The sequence below is a fragment of the Salminus brasiliensis genome, chromosome 10 (assembly GCF_030463535.1).
Source record: "Salminus brasiliensis chromosome 10, fSalBra1.hap2, whole genome shotgun sequence".
In the NCBI taxonomy this organism is placed as follows: domain Eukaryota; kingdom Metazoa; phylum Chordata; class Actinopteri; order Characiformes; family Bryconidae; genus Salminus; species Salminus brasiliensis.
In genome coordinates, this window is record NC_132887.1 from 12,955,686 (window position 1) to 12,981,655 (window position 25,970).

A 25,970-nucleotide genomic window follows, 5' to 3' on the forward strand; every position below is an offset into this window, starting at 1 on the left:
TTATGTAGCTTATATCCATTCATATAGATTATAACCACTGTGATAATAAACATACAACATGAGTAGCACAGCATGCTTTGTTAGGGGGTTTCACAGTAACTGGAGGAAGAGGAGATTTCGCTTGAGCAACAGCATTATGAACACAACACAAAGAGATAGGCATGCTGTGGGACGCAGTGTAACCATCCATGCCTTCTACAGAAGAGGATGTACGTCTGTGGTTGAAGGTGCTAAATTTAAAAGATCCATCCAAATGTCCATACTCCTGCTCTTACCATTTTGTGGAGGAGAAACCAACATCAGAACCTTCTTACCCAAAAAAATGACTCAGTTATGCTGCTCCGGTCAAGCAGATGCGTTGGGCGCTAGTGTGGCTCTTGGCCAAATTTTTCCCTAAGCTAATGTCTTACCTGAATACCCAGCACATCCGCTTTACTGGAGCTTCAAATCCGAGTTTCTCCTCCAACAAATGGTAAGAGCAGACGTATGGATGTTTGGGTGGATGTTAGCGCCTTAAACCACAGACGTCAGAAGTCATTTTCTTCTTTGGATGTGGAGCCCCCAACATTCTGATCTTGTTATGTGCAAAAACTAGTTAGCTATTCAGTGTTTCTCAGCCCTGGTCCTGGAGGCACCTTACCCTGGACATTTTAGTGTTTTTTTCCAGCTCCTAACACATCTGATTGAACTGATCAGCTCAATAATAAGTCCTTCAGGGAGTTGCACGGGTGTATTAAAGCTGGGAATCTACTACAGTGTGCAGGGCAGTGTGCCTCCATGCCCAGGGTTGAGGAACACTGTTCTAAATAGCTTTAAATAATGTTCAATCGTCTGTTTGACTATGGATTAGCACAGCTAGCCACTTAACATTTATGATCAGTGTCCACAGTAGTAAACTACTTCAGACTGCATTCAGTTTTGGTTCCTTTCGGTACCATAGAAAACTAAAGCCGTAATGTTTCTAGAATTGTGGAATCGACAATTCTAGAAAATAGCAAAATATCAGATCTCATGTCATCTCTAGTATCTCTAGTATAAGTGCTTTACCCCTACCATGTTTTATTTCCCTTTATATTATAACATGTTCAACGTGTTTGGCTCTTTTCGCCAGTAGGAATTCCTAAAGTAGAAAAGAGGCCTTTTCAGAAGTCCACAAACATACATGAATAAAAAAGCAATATGATTGCACTTTCGCAAAAGCCGGCAGATTGGATCCAATTTGCTTCATTTGTTGTGCCGGAGAGATAGAAAACTGTTCATTCCACGAGTGAAAGAGAATCTGGCAGCTAACCTCATAAAACCCTGGCACAGTGTTTGGCATACCGTTGAACAATACATTGGAATGAGACTTTGCAACAAGAGTCAGTTTAAGATGCTAACAGTTCGTTGAGCACTCAAGCAAATGGCTAAAACAGACTCTGCATGTCTTTGAGGATATGTGGAATGCCTATAAAGTGAGTTACAGCTGCTTTTGTATTGTAGAGAGATGACTGGTGAATGTCTGGGAGTTTGCTATTGAAATCTTTTGACACTCTGCATTTAACACGTTTTGAGCTCTGTGCATTGCCATCTGCTAATTACGACGAATCTCCCACAGACTTCTCCTTATCTTTCATTTAAGCGAGAAGACACTCATCTACTCAGACTATCACTGTGGGCAACCTTGTTACTTATTCTTGATCTTTATTAAGCTCAGTTCAGTCAATCTTCAGGCAGTGACGGCATTTCAGTGAATTCAGCATTCAGCCTCTGACACTGAATAAAGCTGTTTTTTTTTTTTTTTTTGCATTTCTCTATCACATGTACAGCAGCGTAGTCCAGCTCCCTCATGCCGTGACATTATTGCTGATAAGTTCGGCCAAAGCCGAAGCGGAGCTGCATTCTGATTCCTAGATCATACAGTCGATAAGCCTTGATTGCTTCAGCAGAGGAGAGAATGGTTGTAATCCAGTGGGATTTCTCCTCACGTCCAGCCGCCTGTAGATTTTGCTCGAAAAAATACATTTTTGAAACATTTTTCCCAGCTGTAAGCTTCCACACTGGCTCGGGGGCCAGTGAATTGTGGTGTTAGACCTCCCTTCTTGAAATGCCAGATAGATAAACTATCTGAATATGATGGTGCAAATCTTCCTAGATAGTCTCTCACCTGGGACTACATGGAAATGCCACCAGCACACCCACGTCTCTGACCTTTATAGTTCCTGAATTAGACCAGTCTCAGGCACATCTGAATGAGAATATGTGTTGAAGGCCAATTTCTATGTCGGAGTTATTTTGGTGCAGCTCCTCTAGTGGGTCTATATTGTGTCTTTATAATGTGCTCTCTGCATTTGCCTTTGAAATGTGTCACCGGTGAGAGTGGGAGGAAAAGAAAAGTGTGTGGGGGGGGGGGAAGCAAAACATTAAAAAGGCACGCCAGCTGTTGGCCATGTCGCATTGTGTTTACAAGTTTCCCCTGATGTGGACAAAGGACTCAATGGAGATATAGTGGAACACGAAGCCATTCAGTGACAGGATTGTTCACCATGGCAACCCCCCCCTCCCTCCGCAGAGCAGTAAAAGAGGCTTTTGGAAACGCTCACCTGTACGCCAAGCTGTTCTGCCTGCTTATTATCACCCGGCTGCTGCCATAAAAAAAGCTGCCAGGCAGCGATGGCATTTTTGATTACTGGGTAATTGGTGCTGAAGTTTATTATGTGGGTTTAACGGCGAGCCCAGACCCACTGTGCGCTCTTTATGCATTGTCCTGTCACTGTGAGAGACTGGTTTTGAGCACATAATCTATTTAAAAAAGATTTAGATGCATGGTCAGGCACAAACACAACTAGGCTTCTTAGGCTCTTGTTAGGATGTATTTGTTGGATTTCTTGCTTATTTTGTGAAGATGCTGTTGAACAGATGCAGTGTATGTGATTTGGGAATATGTGTAAATATGTGTAATTGCGTCTGTTTATTATTAAGATTAAGATTAAGAAGCTTTTATCGCCATCGCACAGCAGTAGAAGGGAATTCAACCCTCTCATTTAACCCATCCATGGCAGTGACCACTAGTGATAAAGACATTGAGAACACACACCCAGAGTGATGAGCAGCCACATCAGCACATGGGGAGCAATTAGGGGTTGGGTGTCCTGCTTGGGGGCACCTTGGCCATGGATGCCTGGGGATCAAGCCGGCGATCTTCTGTACCCAAGCCGGCTTCTTTAACCTTTGGGCCATGGCTGCCACCATGTACATAATGTCTAGCGCATAACAATCACTGAAGGTGAAGTGAAAGTGAAACATTGATTATCTTAGGCAGCAAATGGACAGACAGTCTGTTCTTGAAGTTTTAAGTGTTAAAAGCAGGAAAACTGGGGAAGAATACTGATCTGAGCCACTTTAGGGACCAAATTGTCCTTAAACTCCAAAACATCAGGCAGATCTTGTGGTTTTTCCGGGATTCAGTGGTCAGTATCTACCAAAAGTCGTTCAAGGAAGAACAACCAGTGAAATGAGTTTGGGAAGTAAATGATTAATCAAACTTGTATTGGCAAATGTTTTCTGACTCTTTATTCAATACTTTGTAGAAGTCCCTTTGGCATCAGCGTCATACTGGATACATCTTTGAAAGCTCTACACTACAAGCTTTGTCCCATTCGTCATGGCAGATTCTCTCAGGCTTCCTTGGATCACATGGCGACTGTCTGTGAACTGCCATCTTTAAGTCCCTCTGCAGATGTTCATTGGGGTTTAAGTCTGGGCTTTGGCTGGGTCACTCGGGGACATTTAGAGGCCTGCCCTAAAATTATTCCAGTGTTGATTTGGCTGTATGCTTTACCCCAGTCTCAGTTCTTACCCAGTTTCCTTCTGCCTGCCGCTAAGGAACATTCTCATAGCATAATGCTACCACCATTGTGTTTCACTGTAGGGATGGTATTAGCCAGATAATGTGCAGTGTCTGTTTATCACCAGACAATACTGCTTCTTGTTTTGCCCTAAAGAGTTGAAATTTTCATCGCATTTGACCAGAGAATGGTTTTCCACATGTTTCCAGCCTTCTAGCAGAATATTATGTGTTTTACTCAAAGGTTTCCGTTTTGACACTTAGATATAAAGCACTGATTTATGGATTGGTGCTGAGATTTTTTTCGCTACATCTCTACAAGGCTACAAACCTTTGAAGCTCTTCTAAAGTGATAGTTTGGTTCTGTCTTACCTCCTTGACCAAGGCCAAGAAGGCCACTCTTACATGTCCAATTCTTGGAACGTTCAAGGTTATGAAAAGCTTCCTCCATTCCAAAATTATTGAGGCCACCATGGTCCTAAGAACACTTAATGCTTTAGATATTGTTTTTATAGCCCTCCTCTGATTTTTGTCACCACATGTCACCACATTCTTATTGCAGAGGTCCACAGAGACAGTTCACTGGACTTGATGGCGTGTTTTAAGTCCTGACAGTGCGTGGCAACAATTATCCATTGATAACAAATGACAGTACTTGAAGCTGAAGACTTTATTTGTACTTTAATTTTGAAATGTTTGAAAAAACAGAGATGTCTCCAGTGGGGACCAAAATCCATATTAATACTCTGAAATGAAAATATGAAAATGAAAATAAACAACAAAGTGATTAAAAAATACAAACAATGAATATACAAATTGAAGCAAATAACTGGAAACATAAAGTAACTTTTCAAAAATAAAAAATAGTATTAAATACAATACAATAAAAACATGAATAAAACTGGATCAATCTCTGGCTGGATTAAGCAAGCCTAGAGAGGAGCAGCTGTGTGTGTGTGAGGGGTAATAGAATGAGAGTTAGTTATGAAATTTAATCCATATTTTAATATGGCATTAATAAAGTGTAATCTACTCTCTGAGCTCAACTGTAGCGCCGCCAAATAAAACTGCTAATACGTCACTAGGCTCTGTAAAGAGAGTGGCCTACAGGAGGAAGGTAGGGCCAAACATGGTAAAATTATTAATCTGTGTTAAAAAAAAATGTAAATATGTAAAAGATTCTACTCTTCATTTAAAATGTTCTGGTAAAAATATAATATCTAATGGATATAACTTTGTATTATATTAGAAAATAATACAAAATAGAAGCATGTTCACTGGTGATGAGGACTTTTTGTTTGTGATTTTCTATATCGCTGATTTGCTTGCTCTTTGTTTTGCTTTTTTCAGCATGTGTCAGAGCTGCTGGCTGTGGTTCGCCTTCCCTTCATCCACCCCAGCTATCTGCTGAACGTGGTGGACAACGAGGAGCTCATCAAATCCTCAGAGGCATGCAGAGACCTGGTTAATGAGGCCAAGCGATACCACATGTTGCCCCATGCCCGACAAGAGATGCAGACACCCCGAACGCGCCCACGACTTTCTGCAGGTACACGCTTCAGCTCCTCTCGCAATAACATCACACACCATTAATGTGTGAACAGTGTAATTACGCTAGGCACCATCTGTCATGATCTTTTGTCACTCTTCCACTTATCCCTGGTTGGATTGTGCCGGAGAGAAAATAATTCCCGCTTGCATTACCTGTTCATGGCATATAGAAATCGGTGGCTTTTTTTAAAGCCCGGACCTGGTTGCTCCAGTCTGCTGCTGCTGATATCCCAATAGCTCTATAGAGCTGCAGAGCAGAAGGATCCTCTTCATCTCCTGTAACAGCAGCTCCATGCTAATGCAGTTAAACACGTTGCCTGGAGTCCAGCCACAGCGGTGTCACATCTTTGCCAAAGAGAGTGTCAACAGTGGGTGTCACAGCACCTGCACCGCTTATTACTGAGCTTTAGCCACTCTGCAAATTTCACTGATGTGTACCTAAGAAAAGCTCTGCCGCATGAAACCGTTAGCTCAAGGATTTCCATTTTGAATGTCCCAGTCCGCAGCTGCTTGTGGAGCTATAATCTTTCCATTATTTAAAGGTAAATTTACTGCTATCCCGTTAGATCACCTTTCGTTGTTTATGTGCCGGAATACATTCACCTTAGCATTCACCTCGGTCAAAGCGTGTGGAATCCGAATGTCCTCAGTGATGGATGGTGTAACAAATGTTGTTCCAAGGGGGACAATGCTAAACCAATATACTGCCTTGACCTCACACTACAGGTATTGGCACCAGTTATTTCTCTTCTCAGGATGCTTATTACTGTTCTTTGAAGATCTTTCTGAAGAATTCTGTGGATTTAGATTAGCAGATAAATATCCAGTTAAAAAAATCCCGGTCAAATGTAGCCAACAGGTATGGAATGACTTGGAATATGAAAGTCTTCAGTAATGAATTTTACAACAAATGTTGTTCTAAGGGAGACAACGCTAAACCGATATACTAGCTTGACTACAAGTATTCGTACCAGTTATTTATTTTCCAGATGCATATTACTGTTCTTTGAAGAAATTCCTGAATTTGAAATTCCTGCATTGGATGTTAAGTGATAGTATGACCACAAAAATCCAATGTACAACTTCCCTGTTAAATGTAGCTAACAAATATAGAATGCCCTACTAACTTTAGTGGAAACGCATACCTGTAACACCAAGTCACTTGCTTGAACCACATCTAGTTTAGCCACATAAAGAATAGTCTTGTCTATGGGATTTTGACACTGTTATCTAAAAACATGAACGAAAAGGCAGAGCATCCATTTTTCAATGTGGCAGCATCTACTTTGGTACTTTTTAATGATCCTTTAGGATCACAGAGTCTAAGAGGGGCCTAATTAGCTCAAAAAAGTTCTAGCTCAAAAAAGTTTTAGTTCAAAAACTAAAAAGAAGCAAACTTATGCAAGAAATCTCTTGGCTAATTGACTATATTTGGTCTATTGGAAAATTGCATTAATTAATGTTTTTTTTTTTCTTCTCAAACTATCACATTATGACTGGCAGTGACTGGAGGGAGGGACATTCTGTTCTGTCGTTCAGTTATCAGAATAAACATATAGGCTGAGTGCCAACCTCCACGTACTCTCCACCATTGCTTAATCCACTCCAATCAGCAAAGGAGCGGCGGCTAGGCCGGGCCCCCTGCTGCCTGCCTCTAATACCTGTCTGGTTGCATTTGTCAGCGGGGGAGACCTAGACACAGCATGGCTCTTTACACAGCAGGGGCTCAGGAACCTGGAAGAAGGGCATGAATCCCAGCCCCTGATCCCAGCAATGCTGGATTAGCAAACCCCGAAAAAGAGCTGGGCCAGATTAGCACGCCGGTCTTCTCTGTGTGCTGTCATCTCGCCGGGTCTGGGTTTATAGCTGTTGCAGTGAGCAACTGCAAGCTGCGAGAGGTGGGAAGGATAGCACAAACTTAAGTAAAAGTGTATAGTCATTTCAGTGAAATAATGACTACGGGAAAGTATAGTGTAGCAATACAAACAAGCTGAGTGGGAGTGAGAAAGTCTTATGCCAAAACAAAAAGTTCCCTATAGAACTGTAGTAGAGCGTCTCTGTGCATCCAGCATCAATTAGCTTAGGAACTGAAGGCATGTTTTATACGGTGCTGTTCTTCTCTTTTTGGGTTCCATTTGAGATCCTCTCATAAAGTCCTTGCAGTTTTACTCAGTTTTCATTCATTACAAAGTCTTGAGACTAGGCAAGCGTCTAATGCCACAATGCACCCCTATGTTAATATAATTTCTTTTCATCTTGTACAAGTTGAAATTGTGTAAATACACTGTATTTCTTTATTAGTGGATCTGCTGGTGGAGAACAAGCCTGACTCTGGCCCAGCTGTCACACACACAGTTTGATTGATGGGGTGGCAGTTTCCCTGTGGTACCGAGGTGTCAGGAATGGACTACACTTGCAGATGTGAGGCCAGAGTTTCTCTGCCCCCAAGGCAGCGTGCCTCTCAAGGCCAGAGGGGTCCATAAGCGGCCGAACAGTCAAACAGTACACACAGTAGCTGAGGCGCTCTACGCCAAGCGTTTGGAGACAGAGGCACTGTGAGAGCAGATGGCCATACCAGTCATGCAAATTGTTTGCTGCACACTGTAAGGGTCTGCTATTCTCTGCCTGTGCAGAATTCCAACATCTTGTGATACGCAGACCTTTACAAATAGAATGACTCCAAGCATGTGCTTTTTATTGAAAAATTAATGATGGAAAGAGTAATGCAACCACACCGAGGGTCCTTCAAGGGGAATCGGTTTTTATGCATTTTAACTACATCTTGCAAAACTGAGCCATATTCTCATATTTTTCATCTTTCTTTCCTGTTTTTTTTTTTTTTCTTTTTTTTTTTTACTGTAAGTAGGGAACATTGACGTTTCATTTTCTCCCACTGCACACGGCTGATCCTCTCTGCCCCAGCCTTCTGCTTTTGGAGGAGGAATGTATGTCATGAATTTTAATCCAAACGCTTGGAGATAAAAATCTTGTTGGCCAGTCAAACAAACTGACTGAGCCTGAAGCCCACAGACAAGAATCTCTCTCTCTTTCCCTCACAAAAGCGAATCCTCTACTTTATCATTCCCTAAATAAATATATTTGTTGGGAAAGCTTTGTCTTCGCCGGTCAGGGGAATAGTTTCGCACATCTTCATGTCAAGTCAGTGCTGAATTTTTTGGAGGGGTTTGCGTCTCAGGCTTGAGAACTTTGTGCTTTTCTAGACTGTGCGGCTGGCTGGCTGTGACTGCCGTTTCTTTATTAATTTCTGAGATTACATGAAGCTCTCCCTCATGAGTTTTGTAAGACATTTCTTTGATTGTGTTTCTTGTTTGCCTTCCTTTTTGCTGTTTGTTCTCCCCGACTGTCAACAAATGAGAGATAAAAGGCTCAAGCTGTTGCGAAAGCAAACGAACCAACTGGCATGGAGGGTCTACGCCCTCTGGAGAAAATGTTGCGAAAGATATGAATAATTCTGCAGTAGAAGATAACAGTTTTAGAAATGTCATTTAGATTGCTTTGTGATGATTAAATGTTGTAAAATATACTTTTCTCTTTCCCTCAACTGACTCTGGGTCTCTCTGTCCATTCAAAATGTCAATGTAAAAAAAAAAGAAAGAAAGAAAAAAAAGTCTATTTTTTTGTTTTTTTCTTTCTTATATTTTTTTTTGCTGTGCCTGTCCCTGCAGGGGTTGCCGAGGTGATAGTGCTGGTAGGGGGGCGACAGGTCATTGGGATGAACCAGCGCTCGCTGACAGCCGTCACTTGCTTCAACCCCCAGAACAACAAGTGGTACCCCCTGGCCAGCCTACCTTTCTACGACCGCGAGTTCTTCTCTGTCATTTCAGCGGGGGATAATATCTACCTGTCAGGTAATCAAACCGTCTGCGTGTCACTTGCAGTTTTGGAAGCCTCCCACAGGTGTGTGCTTTTATATTTAGCACAGGTTGGCGAGATGTCATGGAGGCAGTGTTTCCACTTCTGCTTTTTCACAGTTTTCATGCCAGAGTTGTGTGTCATTGGGAGACAACGGCACATTCATTCTGCTGTGGTTCTTGATTCTTTGGCTCTTTGAGAAATTCAGGTTAAAATATCCAGTCTTGCCATCAAGGCCACATAAGAGTACATACAGTGGTGTGTAAAGGTTTGGGCACCCCTGGTCAAAATGTTTGTTACAGTCATTTTAATCAAGGTTCTCGTCATCTTTATAGGTTTCAAATAAAAAAGGAAAAGTGTGGGCGCCCTACATAGTCGGTACTTGGTGACACCCCTGTTGTATTACACTTTTTGTAGCAGCTAAGAGTTTTTTTTGTTCTTTTTTGGGGGGGTTTATCCCATTTTTCTTTGCAAAAGCATGATCGATCCACCCCTGTGCTAACAGTTTTTTTTTTTTTTTTAAGAAATTCTGTATGCCTTTTTCTCTGAACATACCATACCCATTATGGCCAAGACATTCTGTCTACAGTCTATAGGCTTTTAAAAATATTTGAAAAGTGGTTCCTATTCAAGTCATATTAGTGCAGGTGTCGCTGCACAGTAGAACAGTGGACCGCCACTTTAGAGTCTATAGACCAGAGTTAAATCTGTCTCTTTCTCTTGGTCTTCTACACTTCATCTTGACCTTCACCACTCTCTATAAATATACAAAACTATAATCTTGCTTGAAATGTTTTTTCTTGCTTGAAATGATTTTTTTAAAATCTGTATTAACTATTCATAGTCATTTTTCACCAAGGATGCCCAACTTTTTGCATGCCACTCACTGTATGTTAGTTAGTGAGTTGTGTTTTGTTTTCTATTTTGTTGAATGAAACAGAAATGTCAGAAATGTAGACTTAAAGGTGTGGATACAGAACACAGTGTCATGCAGCGTAAAGTGAGTCTACATTAAACTGATAATAATTGCTCTAGGCTTCTAAAGCTTGAAGACATTGCAATTATCATTCACTTCTTGTGACAAAATCTGAAATCTGAACTGGGCATTTCCTCTCATCTAAATTATTTTTATAATTAGTCATAATTATCAGTTCTTTTAGCAGAATCAGTCAGTATCATAATGTCAAATCTAATCCCTAAAGTGCCTTTCTGGGAACCAACATAATTTCCAGCTTCCTACGATTCAGAATCCAGATGGAATTTGAGCTGTGCCATGTGGGGTCTATAGCTGGAACACAACTGACCACAGTTTCATTAGAAATGAAGCACAGTAGGGTTCTTTCTCTCTACCTTTTTTCTCTCTGTTGTTCAGAGGTAGACCAGTAGGCATGAACCTGGGGTTTGGTGCTTGGGGTCCTCTGAGTGCATTGAACAGCTCAGCAGTGCTGCAAGGGAGAAATAGCCTTCACCACCATCTCTAACTGGTGTCATATTAGGGGGGTATCTGCTGTATTTAATTAGCTATTGCTAAATTAGGAGGGCAATCAAATGCTAGGGCTTCTGCAATTAGTGGACAAAGTAAATTAGCATAGCTAGACTAATACACTGCTCACTTTAAAACAAACTGCTCTGTAACATGGCAGAACTGTGATAGGGCCAAAGTGAAAGGAAAGATCTGTTGCAGAAATAGTAATTAAACTGTAGGTTTACAAAATATAACGACCCTGCATTTGCATAATTTACCTAAAAATAATTCTGTGATTACTGAGGGGTGCGTTTTTTGGTCTTTCTGCCCCTTTAGTAGAGTTGTATTGGAGCAGGTGTGTGGGGGTGGGCAGACAGGCTGCTTTCGGAGCGGGGGGCCCAGGAGGAGGGTGTAAATGGAGACTTGAGCAGTCATTTGTGATTGGGCTTTGCACCTTCTTCAGGTGGAATGGAGTCAGGAGTCATGCTGGCAGACGTGTGGTGCTACATGTCCCTGCTGGATAATTGGAACCTGGTGTCTCGAATGACAGTCCCTCGCTGCCGGCACAACAGCGTGGTGTATGATGGCAAGCTGTACACCATCGGAGGACTTGGGGTGGCAGGGAACCTGGATAATGTCGAAAGGTATGGTGGCTGGACATACACACATACGCCAGCACGCACACACACACACACACACACACACACACACTGCTTGCATCTAAATTAAGCATTCCATCGGAAGCCATTATGCATTCCAGATAAGCGTATGGTCAGCTTTTTCTGTGCTGGGAGCCAATCTGATAATTAGATCTCTGCTGGAGCATTGTGGGAGTATTTCTGTGGCAGGTGACTATGGAGTAAATGCATTGCACAGATCCGATCAGGTTTCATTTTGAAGAACACTGCTGAGAATTTTGCTATAATGAACTGTAGCAGGGGTTCGCAAGGCTGACAGTTGCTTCAATTAGTGTTGTGTTTTTTTAAGGGAAAGCAGGCAGTACGTACAGTATAGATACTGCTGCTCAAAAGTGGACTGTTTTCTGTAAAATAAATAATAACTAGTTGGAATGTATGTATATACTCTTACTTAAGGCGACTTTATGTAGCAATTATACCTTCAGATAACTGCATCAAAATTGTACATTGTACAACCACTGACTGTAATAGAAAGAATAGCATCTCGATTCCCAGTTCGATTCCCGGTTCGATTCCCAGTCTGGGTGACTATGCTGTGCTACACCAATAAGAGTCCTTGGGCAAGACTCCTAACACTACATTGGCCCACCTCTGTAATACGAGTAACCTTGTAAGTCGCTCTGGATAAGAGCGTCAGCTAAATGCCATAAATGTAAATGTAAATGTGATTTGGATTTACTGCAGTGGAGAAAAAGTGAATTACAATCCCCACCTGCAGGGGGAGCCCGTGAGCAAAGTTTTGTAGCTGTGTCCAGAATGTGCGGATGTTTCTAAAATTACTGAAATAATAATTTGCATCCATAATATCTTGTATTTAAAAAGTGACAATCACATCTTTAAGCAAATAATGTGACCTACACTGTATGTCCAAATGTTTTTGGACACTCCTTTTAATGCACCCATTGCTGACACAGATGTAGCAGCTTGCCTAGTCCTTGTAGAGAAGGATTGACAACAGAATTAGGACAATGTCAGGTGTGGGCTAGAGGGGTATAAAGCCCTGCAGCATTGGACTGTGGAGCAGTGGAAATGTTTTCTCTGGAGTGATGGTGCTCCATCCAAAACTTTTGGGATGAGTTGGGTAGTTGGGGTGGTGATCATCCAACATCCTGACCCCACTGCTGTTCTTGTCGCTGAACGCAAGCAAATCCTCACAGCAATGCTCCAGAATTCTCTGGACAGTAGACAGAGTTACTCCAAAAAAAAATTAATAATAATAATAAATAAATAATTGATTGATTAGGTGTCCCAATACTTTTGTCCATATAATCATATATATGGACATATATATGGATATAGATCATTACAGTGCATGTCTTATTATTCAGTCTTCTTCTTGTTGCCAAAAGCTTTGTATTGAAGTATTGAATATTACATATGCAGAAATGCCATCTGTGTTCTGTTTTAGAGGACTTAAATTGGGTTTGTCTAAATCATTATAGAAATAATAAAACTGCACGCATGATAAAACTCTGTGTATGACGGTGGAAACTTAGATAGTGGTGCATGTAAAACCGTTTATGATGGTGGTCACCTGAAATAATCGGGAGAAAAAAAAACAGATGTTTTCAAATTATGCTTTCATGCTTGTGGGTATAGTCATCTAAAAGCCTATTGCTCTTCTTTCCATTCTTGGTTATTTTCCTGTTGAAGGGATAGACATGATAAAAATAACCGAACTTCCCCTAAAAGCAGCATCACTTATTTCATTTAATGAAAAACACTGCTGCTGATGCTCCAGGCCTTGACTTTCCATTTGCATCTTGCACTTATTATCCTTTCTCACAAAAAAAGGAAGGAGAAGAAGCTACAATTGACTAGCCATGTCTATAGTCCTATCCTGGCTCGTATATTGCCCACTCCACTGAGTGTCTAGCCTCCTGTGGATTTGCATGAGTCACTAGTTAATTGACAGAGTATTGAAGAGGATCATTGTTTACAGAGCTGTGGTTAGTTTGCTATTCGAGGCTGCTGGGGGAAACAGAGCTAGCCTCTCTGACTGACTCCTAATTTGTGGCCTGCCATCCATCTTGCCTTCAGTTTCATGCTCCTAACCATGAAATCTCCTCCGTTCAGAATTATGTCCTCAATCAGTCTCTTTCTCAAGGCCGCTATTGGGCCACTCATAGGAGGGGCTCTATTTCTAATCAATCACAGGGCAACGCGCTCTCAGCACTCTCTGTATCTCTCTCTGTCTTCCTCTCTCTCCCTCTAATTGTGCAATGATTCTGCTTTTCCACTACAGCAAATCACCCATACTAATACATCTCCATGTGGCGCACATGGTATTCTATTTCTGAGAGCAGGATAGAGGCACATGTGGGGTAAAAACACTCTAGAGGAATGTGAAATGTGCTTCAGAAGAAGAAGGGAAAAAACAAAACTCCTCCTCAGAAGGCATAGTTTGCATCCCCCCAGTGCTGTGCTCATCACAGTGGCTGAGCGTGTGTCAGCTGCAAGACTTCTAACCTTTTACCATTTTGAAATACCACACCCCTAGAGGCAGGACTTGCCGTGGGAGGGGGAGAGTTGTGATTATGCCAAGGATGTTCCGTACTCAAGTGTTATTACCAGCACTTACAATTTAATTGGTCTTTGATGATGGATTCTGGTCACAAAGCCACAGTCTCTCGCCCGTACCCGGCAGTTATTCAGCCTCGCAAGCTCAAAAAGGAAGCTAAGTCTGACTGGGAGAGTTAATTCTCTCCACATGTATTCCGGTCATGACACGGACATTGTCTCAGCATTCTGTGCCACTCAATAAGGTCACGATGCTGTTGACCTTTGCACTGACGAAATCATGTGCATTTTTCCAAAGCAGTCGTTGCAAGGACGAACAAGCTTGACTGAAAAATCACATTCGGCCCAATGAGGATATATCGTAGCACACAGTTTCTTTGTTAAAATACCTACACTGATCAGCCATAACATTATAACCAGTAAGTGAACATTTTGTTCTTTTAAGTGATGTGTTTGAAAGAGGAAACCAAACCAATACCAAAAATGGTCCAAGAAAGGACAACTAGTAAAGTGGCGGCAGAGTCATGGGCACCTAAGGCTCATTGATGTAATCCATAGAGGACTTCTGTAGATCTGCTGCAAACGTCTTGGTGCCAGATATCACAGGTCACGTTCAGAGGTCTTGTGAAATCCATGCCTCGAATGGATAGAGCTGTTAAGGCTGCACACACTGTATGTTAAGGGACATATTCAGTATAATTATGATAATGTTATGGCTGATAGATATCGATATATGGGTAATTGGTGTAACATTAGCATGTTAGCACATATAATAAGCTACAGCAGTACTATTAGGAATAAAGGTCCTACAGAAAGGTTCTTTGAGTGATGCCATAGAAGAAAGAACCACTTTTGGTTCCAGAAAGAACCGTTTTCATGAAAAAAAGAAAGATAAAAAACCTTGTTTACAGATCCACTTTTACACAAATGGTTCTTCTGTCATTTTGTCATTGAATCGAATGAGATTTTTCATCACCGTTTCCCACTGTTAGCATCTTAGCACAAAATTCAGTCCTAAATGGTCAAGCGAGCATCACACTAAACACTCTCTCACTCTCAGTTAAGAAGATTTTAATATTTAATATGCTTTTGGGAAACCTTTTTCTAAACTATCTTGTAAGAGTTGCTACAAAATAACACATTTGGCAGAAACAATTATTACAGCATAGCCAATTCTTTTCTACGTATTATCACTTCCCTAATATTAGCACCAAGATAAGCTTTTTGGCTGATACCTCATTTAATTCTCTTCATGTGCTCATATGTTAAAAATATGTCACATTATTACCGTTTCCCACTTGATTTGTTCTTTGAGAATTACTGAGCTCCCCCAAAACACTCAGTTCAAGGCTTTGCAGTTGTTTTGGAATCCTGAAACTCCCTTGTGTTCATTTCCCGGAGAAGTAAAGCAAGAGGGAGCGCTGGTTGTTCCCGAGCTGCCCTACAAATGAATCATTAAGCGCAGCTCTTGGATTTCAGCTCCTGGAGGTAGCCAAAGCTAGCGCTCATTGTGGCACACTGAGATAGAGCACCCGGCTGCGCTAGCTCAACACACCATGGGATTAAAGGAGCTGATAATTTTCCTTCCTCCTGCGCCTTCATCTCTCTTGCTCGCTCTTTCTGTCTCTCGCAGCTCTCCACCAGCTCCCAGCAGCTCCTTTTCAGACATTCTGGAGCTTTTGCTTTTGGTGCAGCTGCATCGAACTGAAGTAGCAAAGGCAGCACCAAACATTTTTTTTTCTTTTTCTTTTTGACAGTTTTCTTAATTGAAAGTCTCTGTACGTGCTCGCTTCTCTGGTTTCCACTAGTATCTCTGCTCTCAGTGGACTGCGATGTGTTGGTTGAAGCGCAGCTGGCGTTTAATAGTGGCTCTCTCTGCCTTCTGCTCTGCAAGGCATCTGCTTCACCCAGCTTCAGTAAGCGCCTGCCGCTAGGTAAAAGCTAAAAAAAGGCACGGACCTCTGAAAACACTGTACTTATTTAAGGAAATTCTCAGGCTTTGATTGTGTTCCAACAGAAATCTCAAGTGACTGAGTTATAGGGATGCTTGTGTAGCTGTAAAGCCTTTTGGAACTGGCACACAAGGAACTGGGGAGTATTCTCCCTGCTGCCACACTGTAAAACAATTTCAAAGCAGGCCAACTTGAAATGAAAAAGTAACTGATTACAGAGCGTTTTTTGAGTTAACGCAACTAAGTTTAGTCAGAAGTTCTCTTAACTCACATTTTTAAACTCTCAGTTTGGTCAACAATACATATTGAGTAGAGCCTTAAAAGCATTAGTACATGAGCTGCAGTTGAAATTGCTTGACTATGTTATTATGTTTGGTCTGTGTCTCCTCCCCCTCAGTTTGTTTACTGTTTATTCCCATCTGCAGGTTAGAACTAGGAGACTAGGAGGCTTTTGACAATAAAGCGCTAAGCCCTTGCTGGCATTCGAACTTATGATCTCCTTACTCTCAATAAGTTGGCAGTTAGACTGTTGTGCCACCCCAGAGCTATTAACCTACACTGTACACACAGCTCTGAGTAAATTTACCTTTCTGTTCTTTCTTGGACACAGACATGTACATTGTTTCACAGCTGTAGAGTGGCCCAGCTGTCTAACCACCAGCCTGTCAAGAGACAGAAGGTCATTACTTTAAATCCCATCAAATATGAGTTAGGATAACTTTTGACTGAGCTCAGTTGAGTTACCTCAAAAAACAGCCTTTATGAGTTACTTACTAATTTTACTTTCACCTTCCTTTAAATTTTTTACAGTGCAGAAGAAAAGTCAGCACTATGCATGAAAAACACACGCTGTTACAATTTTCACTCTGTCCTGGACAGATTAAAAAGGTTTAGCATATCTCAGTATACATTCTACATTAAATATGCATAAAATTATTATAAGCATAAAATTCCAAGCCGTATTTGTTAAAGAGAAAGCATTGGATTTTTTGTCTACTATTATCAACTGGGACAGAGGAAGCAGTTGTCTTGTGTCCTCTATGAAGGACATAATGGATTAAGTCTGTCCCCATCAAATTTATTATAATACCCTGTTGATTTCCCATAATGCAAATGCTCTTGACTGCCTTTGCTCAATAACTTTAGCTAAATGTCAGTGGATGATACTCTTGACCTTTTAAGGAACTGCCCATCTGTGCTTGAGCTGAATCAGAATCAGAAGTGTTGTGGGCCTTTTTTACTTTATAAGCAAGAAATTGATATGTATCGGATGAACGGAATTCGGAATAGAAGCCCTGTCCAGTTGCTTACCTCACCAGATCGCATCCCGTGTATGTTGCATGTGGCGCAAAAATGGCATGCATCTTTCATTAATAGCCCAAGGTGTTCTCTTTAGAGGGAGAAATGTGTATCACAGCGATCTTGCTTAGACGCAAGCGGATCAATGGATCTCAGGTGCTTTGGGAGGTGTCCAAGCTCACAGCTAGAGCGTGTATCAGATAAAGGAGGCTGATTAAATGACTGTCTTGAATGTATTTGGAGGAAAAATGTAATGGCTTCGGATGGGAAGCTATTGATCAGCCGTTCCCACGGGCAGATGTATGGACTATAGAGAACAAGAGATGGCAGATCGCTAGAAGAATGGACGTAACCTTGAGGCAGGAGGTAGCCCGGGCCAGCATGCAGTCAGGACTGCCATATTTATACACTGGGTTAACAGTATCTGGCTGTATGTGTGTGTGTTTGTGTGTGTGTGTGTGTGTGTGTGTGTATATATATGTGTGTGGGCGAGAGAAAGTGTGTGTGGGGTACTGCTCAGCGTGTGTTGGCCTGCGTGACTCCGTAATCCGTTCTCTTCCTGACGGATGGACAGAGCTGTGCCCCAGTAATGATGCCAGAGGCACAATGGGTCAGCAAGCTGCACTGCCCACTACTCACCACACAACAAGCCACAAATATCACTGCATTATAGCATAATGTGCAAATCCAATTAGGCCCAGGATGTGATTTACATCTTCTTCTCTCTCCTCTTCCTCCTGTTCTCCCATGCCTGTCTGGATCTCAAGGTGCCCTCCTTTCTCCTAGACAAATACAGTCTCTCTCTCTCTCCCTCTCGCTCTCTCTCTCTCTCTCTCTCTCTCTCTCTCTCTCTCTCTCTCTCTCTCTCTCTCTTTCTTTCTTTCTCTCTCTACACAAGCAGTCCTGCTCAGGAGATGAGTATGTTTATCAGAGGTTTGGTGGAGCAACCTTGGCCTAGTTTGCGCTACAGCCTTAGCTGCTATTAACATGAAGGTGGTCAGTTTGAGTAGATGACTAATAGCACGGGTGCCACTGCTACGCTTGGACATGATTACTCAGTGAGCTGTATCGTTACCGTCTTTCCACCTGTGTTTTACTTCCTGACATTGCCGAAGGCCATGCTGTAAAGTAGATATGCTAACGGCCGCATATACACAGCCTATTAAAAGCTTGAAGATCTCTGACTTTTTCAGTTTTTTATACAAAATTTATTTTCTCCGTTTACAATATACAAAATATGTAACTTCCTCAAGTATACAGTGGCATGCAAATGTTTGAGCATCCCTGGTAAAAATTACTGTAATTACTGTAATTGTTAACTGCCACCATCACGAAATGCCAGCTGAGGCAAGTTTGTAGTTTGTAGTTTGTAGTTTGTAGTTTGTTGAGTGGTGTAGTGATCATCCAACATCCTGACCTCACTATTGCTTTTGTTGTTGAATGCAATCAAATCCTCACAGCAGTGCTCCAAAATCTAGTGGAAAGCCTTTCCTGAACAGTAGAGATGGTTTCTTCAACAAAAGCTGGAGGAACTCTTACTTAATACCGTTGTTTGCAGAGGAAACCGTGAATGAGCAGGTGTCCCAATACTTTTGTCTATTAGTGTATTCTTGCAAATCCACCAATCAGGGTGGGTAATCAAACAAATTCTTCTTGCGTGGGGTCAGTTGTGGTATCTCTTAGACTGTACTAATAGCACTTATTACTAATTGTCACACTTTCTAATATAATAGATATTTTATGTGAACACAAATATGTAATTCCTCTAACTTGATTGAAAATTCAATTAAACTCATCAACATCAACAGATCTGAGTACCGTAAGATTATTTGGGGGGCATGCTTTAATACAGACATGTTTCAGACAGTCCTTTTGATGGTTGACAGCTGCTGTGCACTTGACCTTTGTTTGTTTAGCTGCAGTGTGGTCACACGCGCTCTGAGTAGCTCATTCTGTAGCACTGGGCTCTACACTCCCCCATACTGTTCGGGGCGGGAGCGGCTGGCAGCACACAAGCAATTTAGTCCCTTTGACTGAAGCGAAAGCAGTTTGTTTGCCATTCTTGTATATTGAGTCTATAAGCATGTTGGTTTTTGTGTCAGGGAGTGGGGAGAGATTGAATTCATTTAGAGTGCTATTAGGCTGTCCCATTTTGTAATTAAAACTCGAGGTAAATTAGAAGATCTTCTCCCTCAAACGTCTCTAAGTTCCTCTTCTCCCTGGGTAATTTCTCCAGGGGAGGCCGGCATGGATGGATAGCTTAAGAGGCTTTTATGGACACTGAGATATTATTAAAACCTCTGGCATGAAATAGAGGGTCAAGAAACCTTAGATAAAGATATGCCGTGGTGGGTGTCACGGGTTTGGCCATCCTGAACCGCGAGAAGTGTTGATGAGATGACAGGCCGACGTGCCAGTCAGCCCGCAGCGGACTTGCCAGCTCACCAGATATTTTATGCAGCATCTGACCCTTCCAAAGTTGAGCTGGCCCCTGAGCTCGCCCTCCCCCCTCCCAGCTGTCTTTGGCTGCCAGACATGTGTAGGCTTCTTTAACTGCTTGTTTGATGTCTCACGCTGGCTGTAAAGGAGAGGTGGAGCGCATGGTTCCCTCGGGACAGGAGGGGAACAGTAGGCATAGTAGAGACAGGTGTCACTCACGAATATTCACACTGAGCTTTGCAGCATTGCGAACTCCGTGCAGTGTCAGACACACACTTCTTGTAAGGCCTCCAGCGCACCAAACACGGCCGCACACGAAACATAACGCTGCTGTCTACACATGACTCAGAGTAGTGGATGGCATCTAAAGCAGTGCTAAAACATGATTAGCTAAGGTTGATAAAGGGGGATTTAAGACTTGATAAAAGGGGAAAAAACGTCTCGTGTTCAGACTGCTGTGATCTGATTATGCTTAGGGAAAAAAATCCTCTAAGCAATTAAAATTTGGCTTAAGCAAAGTCAGCCATATTGCTGGGTCAGGAATGTGTACCGCAGAGGCTCAATAAGAGAGCATGTTTCTTTTTTTTTTTTTTTTTTTTTTTTTTTTTGATAATTCATTTGAAAGCACTGACTAGAGACAAGAGACCAGAACCGAAATTAATATTTTGTGCTGTAGAAACTGCCTATTTATAATTTGTAGCATTGTATATTACATAGAGCTGTAATAAAATACCCTTTAAATAGGGGTGGAAGATATGGTACAAATGTTATATATTATGTAAGAAAAAACTTTCTGTAGATGCCCTCCCCTACTGAGCACAGTGATTTGTATTCTAAATCTGCTGCACTTCATCCAATTAAACAGGACTAATTACACTCTCTGTAATAAAATGTGCAGTTGGTCAGTGTTCTTTTAGCACAGAGAATACCCACAATACGCTGAATTATATCACAATAACAAAACTGATCACCATTTCGATAAAATATTGTCAAATTGACCTCTATGTCCAACCTGTAATTTTATAATTTTACAGAGAAGCTGTGGCTGTGTATGAAATGTGTTTGCTAGGCTGTGTATTGGCAAGAACCAGGTGATATGATGCATATCACAATACAGGGGTTAGGTATCAATATATTCTGATATATTGTGATACTGTTACCAAGGTCATATATAGCGTATAGAGTAAAAAAAAAAACAGACCATAATCTGCATAAAAACAAGGTTACTTTTTAACTAATCAGAGAGGAAGTACAGCACTGCTATGTAGTGGTCGGTGTTTAAACACAACACAAAATGAACCACTGTGTGCCTCAAATATGTGCACGTAAAGTATTCATTTAAAGTCAATGCTGTGTTTTTGAGAATCAATACAGTATTACAGAACATAATATTGCGATTTTTTAATATTCAGTATTAAAAACTCTTGCTTTCCTCATAATATCCACTCATGATATGAAGCTAAATCAATCTTTTCTAGACGTGGCCTAGAAAAGGTTAGCGAAGTGGGCTTGGAACATGAATCTAACCTCCAATTGTGCCCCAGGAGCTGAAGTGGCTGCCCACCACTCATAGGTGTGGGCTTTTACTGCATATAGTCACTCATGTATGAGTGTTTTAACTAAGAACATAAAAAATGTCTAGACTGTAATTGGCACATATTAGATATAGAAATAGATATGGAAATAATAAGTATTTATTAAGCATATTTTCTTTTTCCTGATAATCAAATCCCCTTTCATGAGTTAAATATGATGATTTGCTTTATGTAATTTTGCACACACTACTGACAAGAGACTTGAACAGCATTTAATGAATCTTGCACGTTGTAGAAACTGCCTATATATTTGTAGCATGGCTTATTATATGGAGCTGTAAAAAAAGAACCTCCGAGCCCATATTTTACGTAATTAGTTCCTTCCTGCATAGGACTGTAAAAGTCTCATTAAAAAAGCGGCAGAAGTCAACTGATAACACACTCCCTCTGTGTAATTAATGGCCTCAGCCATGAGCCGCTGAGCTGACAATGAAGCTGCACCGTTCTCAATGAGCACCAAGGGGGAGGCTGAAACATTGCATTTGTGAGCCATCTGCTTCCATTTCAGCGTTCGCTCTGTTTGTCATATGCAGGGGATCCACTGTTTGCAGCCTGCGCTGCCAGTTCCAATGCACTGTTTTTCGTCATTTCAGATCACTTAATTAATTTGCGCGCCGCTACAGCTGGGGCTTGATCCGTACGCTCCATGGTGCTCTGTTCCTCCAGGATGGCAGAGCTCAGCTCGCCTCTAACCCTCGTGAAACCCCTTATATATCTTCTAAACGTGCCTTAGATAAGGTGGGCTCATCTGCAGACTTTTTTCCAGCTCAAAACTAGGGCTTTCTGCACACCTATTAAGACTGATAATGGTCTGAGTGAGTGAGCCCAGCTCAGTCGCGCTCCCTGCTCAATTTTCACCCTTCTAACAGGCAATCTCCTCCTGATACTCCCCATAGGCCCTCCTCCAGAATTGAGTCCAGGATCTTGGTTTGGAATCTGGGTTGCGCAGCCCCTCAATCAGAGCCATGCCTTGTATCGGATTGCACAGTCCACACATAACATCCGCTCTGACCTGTGGGTTTGTGCCATTGGATTAGATAAGGAGGGATTCCAGAGTGAAATTTAATGATGTTACCTTGCAGGCTCAGACACCAGCAGTGTCTATCCATGTTTTTCTTTTATTATTTATTTATTTTTCCATTTAAATGACCTCAGAAATGGTTGCGGGTGCATTCTCTTTCGCCTACAGCCAGCGAGGGTGTAACTAAATCCCATGAGGAGGGGGAATTGATTTGAGGCTGATTGCCAGGCACAGATGTCACCCCTAATGCATTTCCTTAGCTGTTTACATGCAAATAGTGAAAGCAAATAATGGTGGCATTGCATAGTGTAAGTGCATTGACCCGTGGAGCTGGTGGAGGAAAATATCTGCGCATGATGTGAAGCTAGTTCGATCTGACAGGGGAAAAAATATAATGGTAAAATAAGCAACAAAAAAATACATATACATCACCAGTCCTATGCTTGTGCAGAGTCTGTCTTGCGGAACATCCAGTCTCCAACTCTAACTAGTCTCTAAAAGTGAGGCTATATGTGAAATGTATTTCGCTGTTTTTCCCTTTTTGACATTTGAATCTGGCAGTTGTTCTTTACATTGTGTCCACATTTCATGATGAATGGACCAATAGAAATACTCCAAAATAACTCTTTACATTGGCTTTCATTAAGATTTCATTAAGATATAAAGTTGTTATTTTGGAGATATTTTGTTTTTTTTGCATCGGTCTGACAGGGAAAGAAATAATAATAATAAAATAAGAAAGTTAAAAAAATTAAAGCATACAAGAACATCTAGCCTTTGAAATTGCATGGTATAAATGCCCTGACCCATGAAGCTAGTTGGTGGAAAATATCTGTGCACGATATGATATTTGATCTGACAGGGAAAATATAATCAAATACATACAGATTGTAAAACAGTAAATAAATATGTTTGCATTTTGGTTTCTAAATATGATTAATTAATATTGCAGTACTTTACCAAACCCTAAAATCTGCAGATTCCTTGTGAATTACTTATTTCTGTTTATTCTAGGTACGACACCATCACTAATCAGTGGGAGACCGTATCCCCATTGCCCAAGCCTGTGCACTCAGCAGCAGCCACAGTGTGTGGAGGAAAGATCTATGTGTTTGGAGGGGTGAATGAGGCTGGCCGCTCGGCTGGAGTATTGCAGTCGTATGTGCCTCAGACCAATGCCTGGAGCTTCATAGAATCCCCAATGATAGGTAAGAGTTATTTTACCACTCTGTTACCGACCTGCCACTGAAATCATTTAAACATGGATAAAAGTTCACTGTTGTCATTGTGCTTAAATGAGCATCCCAGTGATTTTCACTCCCAGCTCTGACATAATTTTCACTGATAGTGAGATTCACAACGTTCATTGGTAACTCCACTGCTGCAGGCAAAATGTGGTTCACAGGTAAAGATGGGTCATATGAATCAATGCACCATTCTAGTACTTTTTTTACAGACATATTTTTGTGCATTACCTCTACTAAAACCAATCAATATCAGCTAATAAATATTCATTGCCAATTCTCAGTGCCTGTTTGGCACTAATAGAATAGAAAGGAAAGAAAAACAGAACTTCAGTTATTTTTATTCGCACCCGTTGCTGACACAGATGTGCAAATACACACTCACAGCTTGTCTAATCCCTGTCAAGAGATATTACATGTAGAATAGGACTCTATCATAGTAAACTGTTGGCACCATGCCTAATGCCAGGTGTGGGGTATGAAGTCCCTCATATTCACACTTTTGGGATGAGTTGGGGAGTTGGAGATGAGGTGGGGTGATCATTCAACAATCTGAACTGTCCAAATATTTTTGTATATACTGTATCGTTCAGATACACAGTATATTTTTAATCATTTATATTACGATGCTTAGAGGTGCATTATAATCTAAATCATAAGTGTGTTTTGATTGGACTTTTATTAAGTATGCACAAATCATGTCAACGTTGTAATCAGAGGTAACCACACTTCACACACTACAGCTGCAGTAGATAGGAATCCACTGTATCTGGTAATTTCCTGAAAAATTCCATTATAGACATGTTTCATGTCTTTTAAGCACAGATAAACCACAAACCTTTAAACAGGATTAGTAAAGCAGATGGAAACATCTGATGGCACTTAAAATGAAAGGTGAAAATGAGATTATGAGATGAGTGCCATTTGTACATATGGATCCTGTATCACTAAGCTGGGTTCAGCTCTGACTGGCTCTGCTTTCTGTTAGGTCGCATAGCTATCAGACATTTCCATCAATTTTCTTTATACTCAATAATGAATAGATGGTGAAGTTGCTTCTAAAAGCACTGTGCAAGTGCAAGAGGTGAGTGTGTGGTGATCCAGACAGAAGGAAGTGGCTTTTTCAACCCGTAACTCATAGCAATTTAGCCCTCAGAGACAGGTTACTAGGTGCAGCCCTGAGGAGGTGTTTGATCAGGGGAAAAAAGAAAGGTTACCATTCGCCCATCAGGGAAAAAAATAATAACAAAAAATTGAAAAAAAAAAAAAAAAAAAGAACAGCCAGCAAAACTCGAGACACCCTCAAACCATCCTTATAAGCCTATAAGGAAGTGGAATTCACTTAATCGTACTTTTTTCTGTCTGGCTGTTTTATAGAGATAAAGTGTGTTTCACAGAGAACTGGTGGTCCGAAGTGGTTGCAAGAATAACTGTGACACGAACGCGGGCAGACACGACATCAAGTTTTTTTTAAATCACAGATATACCCTGGAGCGAGCAAATGCTACAGAACCATTTGGAGGCCAAATGAAGGCCAACTAATGTCTGACAAGGAAAGTTTTCAGCGAGCGTGGATACAGTAGTTCTGCTCCATCTTCTTTCTTTTTTGTCTCTTATTGCAGGAGCTTCCAGTTAAGGGGCTCCTCTGATACACTGCAGGAGTGAGTAAATAATTCAGGCTAGACGAATACACAGATTTTTGCACTTTGTAGCACATTTTCTGCCCCCTTTGCTCTGATTCACACAGTGGCATTACATAATTCAGCTTATTGAAAAGCAGCTGTTTCCATTTATAGATGTGAGAATGTCATCTCTGCTCTCAACTGTATCAGATCCATTTACTCCACGCAGGTCTTCTCCTTCTTCTTCTTTTGCTTTGTTTTTAATCCTTTATTTATTTGGTAGAAAGGGGAAATGTTAAGCTGTGATCTCCAAAAAGGTCCACTGCGGTGACCTCAGGCGAAATGAATCCAATAAAGTAACACTATTCATTGCAGTACTTAAGTGAAGTGCATGGCAAGCCAGCAAATGAGGTTTACAGCACAGCCCTATATATGCTTCAGACATGGTGTATGACTGATGAAGCACAAGTAGGCAACTAATACTAATGTAATATTGCTTCATAAACCTGGATTGGATTTCAAAAGAACAGGTTTGCCGTGCCAGCATTTGTGCACTGGAAACAAGTAATGAGCTGATTAATAGGGTTTGTGTGACTAATGGTATGTAAATAACACAGCGCACTCTGGCAGGTCAAGTGAGGTCTCTGCGAAAGGTTAGAACACATGGAGCGTTGAGTCTTACCAGAATCAGGTTACATCCTTTTAAAAAAAGCATGCCCACAGCACTACAGCCCACTGCCAGAAAGAGAGATAGAGAGACACATGAGTTTTCAGCTCAACCACACTAATGGCAACTTGCATAAAGCTACATTATGACTGTCTGAAGTAGTTAAGTAAATGCATTGGATGAGGATCTATAATCTAT

The 25,970-nt window shown here is 41.3% G+C and overlaps 1 protein-coding gene across 1 annotated transcript in view; it reads left to right on the forward strand.

The window, feature by feature from the left end:
- LOC140564716 (kelch-like protein 29) overlaps positions 1-25,970 on the forward strand; it is a 123,094-nt gene that overhangs the window by 87,549 nt on the left and 9,575 nt on the right. Inside the window, exons 9-12 of the mRNA XM_072690337.1 lie at positions 5,177-5,375; positions 9,064-9,246; positions 11,179-11,359; positions 23,254-23,447. Of these exons, the coding sequence (XP_072546438.1) occupies positions 5,177-5,375; positions 9,064-9,246; positions 11,179-11,359; positions 23,254-23,447 (757 nt within the window). The remainder of the gene's footprint in view (positions 1-5,176; positions 5,376-9,063; positions 9,247-11,178; positions 11,360-23,253; positions 23,448-25,970) is intronic.